The 7,500-nt window shown below is 34.0% G+C and overlaps 1 protein-coding gene across 1 annotated transcript in view; it reads left to right on the top strand.

The window, feature by feature from the left end:
• Positions 1-7,500, top strand: part of LOC125645630 (mucin-4-like) — a 90,705-nt gene that overhangs the window by 44,977 nt on the left and 38,228 nt on the right. The window contains exons 16-19 of the mRNA XM_056141956.1: positions 1-115; positions 2,114-2,324; positions 4,710-4,876; positions 7,044-7,208. The exon at positions 1-115 is cut by the window's left edge and continues 137 nt beyond it. Of these exons, the coding sequence (XP_055997931.1) occupies positions 1-115; positions 2,114-2,324; positions 4,710-4,876; positions 7,044-7,208 (658 nt within the window). The remainder of the gene's footprint in view (positions 116-2,113; positions 2,325-4,709; positions 4,877-7,043; positions 7,209-7,500) is intronic.

The following is a 7,500-nucleotide window of genomic DNA, read 5'->3' on the forward strand; positions in this document are numbered from 1 at the left end:
GGGGGACCTCAGAACTTTAACTGTATATACGACTTCCTAGCCACACAAAATGAGGCCATAGCAAATGTTACAAAAACTGTATATCAGACAGCTCTGGAAGAAGAGATCAGTGCAGGTATTTAATCTGTGTCAAAGATCAAATATAAATGACATCAATTTCCCAGATTTTATGCTCTTCAAAAAATTTTGGAGGGAGCACATGTCTGTCCGAGCTCATATCTTCTATACCTTTCATCAGAAGTTGATATAAATGATCTCAAATGCTCCTTGAGACAAGGACTATTGGACCAAGGTTATTTTGGAAAGGCCAAGGTCACTCGATACATTTAAAATTTCCTTATTTCAACAGTTTTTTATACAAAAGTTCCCAGGCATCTCCTTAACCTTTCATCAGAAATTGATCATAATTGATCACAATATTCCTTGAGATGGGGACTTTTGAACCCATTTTTGAAAGGCAAGGTCATTTAGAACATATACCTTATATAAGTAAAAAGTTTTTTATTTCAACAGATTTTGATCATATATCACACAAATAAGCAATAGGCAAATAGCTTTCAGATAAAGGCTATTTTGTAAAGGTCAAGGTCACTCAGAACATATCTTATATGTGAGAAAAACTTCATTTTAACAATATTTCTAATTATTGGTCTTTTGGACCAAAGTTTCTCAAGGTCATTTTGGAAAGGTCAAAGTCACTCAGAACATATACCTTATATGAGGAAAAAGTACCTTATTTCAACAGTTTTTGAACAGGTACTGATTATATATGATTTGTGTAATTTTGTCTCCCCTCTTTCAGGGGAAGACATTGTTTTTGTACTTTCCGTCCATCCGTCTGTCACAAAATCTTGTGAATACTTCTCCTATATGGCTTATCAGATAGACTTGCAACTTTGTACAATGCTTCATTGCCATTTGCAGATGTGCATATTTTAGTACAGGAGGATCCAATTGTTGTCCTTAAAGTTATAGTGGATTTGAGGGTTGGAAAGTGTAAAATAGTTAGTGAACACTTCTCTTATGTTTCTTATCGAAGTTCATAATGTCTATTTTCCTGCTTAATGCTTTCTACTCCATACCATGCAGTACATTAAGGGGAGGAGGTTTCATTTGAAGCACTCCCAATTTGGGGAGCTGGGGAGGCATTTCTCTTTCATAAATACAATCTCTAGTTTAATTGACTATGCTGATACCTTACAATGAAAGTAAAAAACAGAAATGTTATGGTCCCTCAAAGAATGTCACCTTTAAAAGACCATGCATGAGCTTGATTGGTTGATTGTATATTGTCTAACGTCCTGCTTGAGAATTTTTCACTTTTATGAAGATGTCACCATTGCCGGTGAAGGGCTGCAAAATTTAGGCCTATGCTCGTCATTTACGGCCTTTTAACAGGGAGGGATCTTAATCGTGCCACACCTGCTGTGACACGGGACCTCAGTTTTTGTTATCTTATTCGAAGGACTGCCCCACTTAGTCGCCTCTTAAGACAAGCAAGGGGTTCTAAAGACCTATTCTAACCCAGATCCCCACAGAACACATGAGTTCGAGTGTTTGTATTTATTAGTAAATCTATAGATAGTTGTATTATCTACCTATGTTTTGAATATCAGGTCATTCCCCCGCAAATGTATTCATATAACAGAGTTATTGATGTTTTAGTACATCCAATCAAAATGAAGCACATGTGCATGTTTGTGCAAGTTGGTGATTTTTACCATGCCAATGAATTAAAAGTCTTAATATAGACCTACAACATTATGTAAATCACAAAAACAAAAAAGTTATATTGACTCCAAAGTTAGTTTACCAAAAATACAATGCACATGCATGAATGTTTAGACAAATGACATTTGTTCTGCACATCTACAGATGCTATACTATTATCTTAAAAAAGTTTCATCTTATTGCCTTGTGTAGTTTCCAAGAAAACTCCTGGACAAAAAAGGTGTATAAGTAATAGGAATGGAGTAAAAACAACATGTGCCTAGACTTTTTTGGGGAACATAGACATTGGTACATTTATTATTTACATAGTAAATGATGTTAAGTTTGAGAATGACATCAGCATGTTCTATGATAATGTAACATCAGTTCCCTCCCTTTTCAGCTAATTCCAGGCCCTACATTGATGGAGTAAATACTCTCTCTCCAGTAGTAGGACAGAACTTCACAATAACAGCCACAGCCTCAGATACTGATGGCCACAATCTGACAATAGTGATGCTGAGTCCAGTAAAAGTGACCTCCCCTACTTCACCTGGGAATGTTACATTTTCCTACAGCTACACTCCACAAGACATGACACCTTATGCAGTGGAGTAAGTTCTGTTTATAATATATATGATGTTTTGACATGTTTTGATACAGATATATACTTAGCTTTTGTCAGGGCAACTTGTTGTAAATTGGCAAAATATTTTAGCATCGTTAGTGATAATTTTTCACCACTGTTGATGATTGATTCTTGCATTTCTCTCCATTAACTTTCAACTGGAAAACAGTTGTTATTAAGTCACCTGAGTAAACTCAGGTGACACATTGCCATCAGTTTTTGTTTGGCTTTGTGTGATGTGCGTCATTTGTTAACAATTTTACATTTTTAACTTCTTGAAAACTACATGGCTAATCATTACCATTTTTGGTTTGAAGCATCTCTAGGATAAGAGGAATATAAATTGTGAAATTTATGACAATTTTAATACCTCCCCAGGGACCTCATGGGCAGGGCAAAATATGCAAAAAAACTCCAAATTTTAAAAAATTTTCTTCTCTGTTTTAACACGTTGGAGAAAAACTAAATGCATGGTCATGATGTCCATGAAACCCTCTAGTAAAATTGTGAAATTCATGGTCCTTAGGTGAGGGGTTCAGGCCCTAGAGCAGAACCAATATGGCCATATCGTGAAAATGTATTAAATCTTAGAAAATCATCTTCTTTAGAGCCATATATATTTAAGAAAAAAATAAATGAATCTCTGCCTAAATTGTGAAATTTTGGGTCAAGGTTTAAGCAGCTAGCATTGGGCCAATGTGGCGATATAGTGAAAATGTCTTCTCTACTGCCATATATATACATGTATATATATATATATATATATATATATATATGAATGAGAAAAACTAAATCCATGATTATGATGTTTATGAAGCTCTCTGCTAAATTGTAAAATTCATGGGTCCTGGATCAGGGGTTCAGGCCCTTGGGCAGGGCCAATAAAGCCACATAATATGTATAAAAATTAATTTTTTCTTCTCAACTTTCAGTCATCATCAGAAAGTGTGAGCACCTTTCAATCTGTATTGTGTTATAACAACTGATAAAATTGAAATATTATTAATTGATAGATACTGCTAATTCTTTGTATTGTCTATGGACAAGTGTTCAGTCACCTTTGTATTAGCAGTGTAGAGGTCAGGGAAAAGTCAGGGGGTGGTCAGGAGATTGTTTAGAATGTGGGGAAAACTAATCCTATAGTTCCTATGCTCATGCTATTCTAAAACAAAACATGCTGAAGTTGCTCATTTTTGCAGTTTTCTAAGAATAAAGGATTATGACATCAGCCACACAAATGCATGCATTAAATCTGCATGTTGTAAAAATTGATATAGAGATAAAAGTTCATGATTCCAGAGGGCCTCAAAGGCAAAATCATCTGTCAAAGCATCCTCTCAATCTGGTCAATGAAACAACTGCAGACTTCCCCTCTAGGCATTGATGCCCCTGGATACTTTTCTGTCATTGGTTAAAACTAAGCTCTTTAAATACAACTGCTTCACAACAACAAAATGTATACAACAGAATCACATGTAATATTAACTATTATATTACCGTAACACAAAACATTTAAAGAATAAGATGTACATTTTCTATTAGAAAAATAATTTGAACATTTCAGTCCTTATACTCTTTAAAAGGGTTTTAGCTGTGAAATGGCATAGGAATATAATTATTAATGACTAATAAAAACATTTATTTTGTACAAAAACAAGAGAATCCTAATAAAATTACAGTAGATAACCGCTTTTAGTGTAAAGAAATATATATAAGGAAGAATGATTGTCTTGCAAGACAATAATTATTTAATCACCAAAATTACATATGCATGTGCCTGCTTTGAGGTTAAAAAGTGTTTAAAATAAGTAAATACTGACGTTATTACTGAAATATATAATATAAAGCAATTTTCATCGAATTCAAATTTTGGTGACAAAATGACAGCTTAATGTCCCTTTAAGTTATTGCAAAAGTATTGAGTATGTTTAACACTGAGCTTGTAGACACACAACAATTAATTCCCACGTTTTTTTCTTGATTTCACATATGTAGCTTTGTTATCAAGAGAAGAAGAACTCCATTGATTTGGGGGTCCAGAGGTCAAGGTCGTTAAGGGATTTTATAGAAAAAGCTTGTAGACACTCTACGAGCCACATTTTTTGCTTGATTTGATACATCACATGTAGCTTTGCAAAGAGAAAAAACTTTTTGATTTTGGAATCCAAGGTCAACATTAGACTTCATAGAAAAAAATTGCATTTACTGATTGCCTACCTTGTGAAGGGATGTGCCACTTTGTGTAGTTCTTGTTGAATTTCATTTCCTTTTTAGGGCCATATATTTAGGAACAATCATACTTTGTTTTTGTGATGCAAACTATATCTTCTACAAGAAATTCTAAAAGGTGTTATATAAAATTAATTCTCAGATTGTATGCTGTTGATAATTTGAATGGAGTGTCCAGGATATTGTCTATAAATGTGTACCAGTGTTATGGCTGTAATAACCATGGCAACTGCAACCACTCCCTAGCAACAATCACCAGTGTCTCCACGTTCTTCATTGTGCCTTGTAGCTGTTACACAGGATGGACAGGTGGGCTGTGTTACAAATCAATGAAACTGCGAAGAAGTCAGTGAAAAAGCTATACAATCAAATATGCTGAAAAACAGGAAATTGTGAAAATAAAAAATAGATGTTCCTTTTGATAAATGGCACATGTACTGTCCCTGAAATGTTCTACTTTCCAACTTGAACGGTGAACGCATGGTGAGCGAACCGTGAATGCATGCAGAGCGAACCGTGAGCGAAATTTGGTGAACGGTGAGCACACAGTGAATGCAAAGTGAACGGTGAACGCAAAATGATCTATTCATTTGGTATACTTTGGATTTTTCCCTTGGATCGTACAGTGTGTATTTAGTTCATAATCAGGTAGAGAATATATGTATGAATACATCTGTTTGTTCATTTTTGTGCAAGCACTGGATGTATATTTCTCATGAAAATGATCGTAAATTTCACATCAATGCATGTAGCAATCATGCGCAAACAAACAAAATTTCATATGTATATTTTTTACAGTATTACATATACAGATACATGTATACCTGAAAAATAGAAACAATTCTATAATATTTTGAATTCTTGATGTTTTCTTAAATCCTGAATATTGGCGTGTTATCTCTGTGTACTACATATAATTATATATTTTGACTTAAGATTCATAGTATTTAATTTCATAATACAAGAGTATAAACGATGCATGTGAAATAAAGATAGTCTAGTAATTAGCGCCAAGAATTTACAGGTGTACATGCCTGACTTAAGTTTACGAACACGGATGTAATTTGGATTACACACAATCAAAAAACATCCTCGAAAGGAGTCAAGATAAATGCATTAAACAACCAACATGGGCAGAACAGGTACTTCGTGTTGACACCTGAATGCTTTTAAATTATAAAAGGTGTATTCCCATGTAGATTTTGCGTAATTCACTTTACTGCAAATACATATATAGTAAATATCCCAGAATTAATGTATGTATGGTAATAAAATGAATAGTGTGACCATGAATTTACATTTAGATTTTGCAACATTTGTTTATTTTTTATGCGGATAAAACTGTTTATTGTACTGAACTATACGTATATCATGTTGGGCATATACAAGAAATATTTCATCTTTATATTAGAGACAAACGATACAAAAGTTTCAAACTTGTGGAAAGGAGTAAATTCATATATATAAATATAGACGTAAAATAATCAGAAATACTTGTCAAACCAATTTAACATTTGGGCACGATTGTGTATTGAAATGTAGCATCGGGGTTTTTTTAAGTAAGAAAGGGGAATCTTAAATTGATTAAGAAAAATAATAAACTTATATAGAATTCTTGTTAAGGGAGACAAAGTAAACTACAATAAATTGTGCTTTTGCCCAAACTTGAAAATGTTGAAATGATAATTCGTTTAGTGGGGGGGGGGGGGGGGGGGGGGGGGGGGGGGGGGGGTGTTGAGGTATTTATTAACTGAAACTGCCTCATTTTCGTACATTTTGATAAAGCGCTCGTTACTCGTTCTTCACTACATGTACATGTAATAAAGGGTTGAATTAATAACGGAAGGCTCTTAGATTTTTCTCTCATTCAGAACTTCTCCCACTTTTTAACCAAACAATACTTATGTTTTGTTATGATAATAACAATGATTTATTCTATTCTTTGATATTGATGAGTGATTTGCAGTTTTCCTTGAATTTTCGCAGTCCATAATCCTGATATTTGTACTTTATAAATTAAATTTCTCATATAATAAGAAAAGTTTACTTTCACTCTTATACACACATACCTTTTTCATTTTTGCCTTGCTATGAAAATCGATCCTTTAACTTTGGTGTTCCGAATGACAGTGAACAAATGGTGAGCGCAAAGCTGTAAATGGAAAGCTCACAGTGAACGCTCGGAGAGCGAACTGTGAATGCACGGAGAGCAAACGGTGAGCGAACGGAAAAATGGTAATGTAGAACGTTTCAGGGACTGTATATTGAACTAATATAGATAAAAACTTCAATCAAATACCAGATGTTACAACTACAAGTTAATTAAGGAGTTTTGCAAGGGTTTGTATGATTTTTCTTTGAATATCTTTTTCAGAATTACCGATAGCTCATGATACTTTGTCATTTAGCAAGGAAGCAAAATAATTGTAATTGTTCAGATCAACATGAAAGTGAATAGACAAATTTGATGTATTAGGTGACTCGTGTGAGACTGACATCGATGGTTGTGCTGGTTCCCCATGTGATCCTCTCAGTAACTGTACAGACAATTCAGCAGCCAGGCACCAGTCAACAGGAAGAGCTTTTGAGTGTTACAACTGCCCTATGGGGTACCGGATGACAGAGTCTTATAAATGTTTAGGTAAACTTCAAGTAATGCAACTAACTAAAGCATTTTAAGGATAACTAAAAGCACCATGCATGGTTGCATGCTCTCCTGTGTCAGTACTTGTATGTCTCAATATTATGCGAAGTCTGACATTTTAGACATACCTGGAGTAAGAGTTTAAAGTTCATTGATATCTCTCATGTTTCTATGTTCTACAAAATTTTTACTAAACTTTAAACACAGATTAAGATGTGCGTAATATTTATGAAATAAATTGGATGTTATTTGTTATTTTTTCCATCTATATAAAATGATAGTTAAAATT

The sequence above is a fragment of the Ostrea edulis genome, chromosome 6 (assembly GCF_947568905.1).
Source record: "Ostrea edulis chromosome 6, xbOstEdul1.1, whole genome shotgun sequence".
NCBI lineage: Eukaryota > Metazoa > Mollusca > Bivalvia > Ostreida > Ostreidae > Ostrea > Ostrea edulis.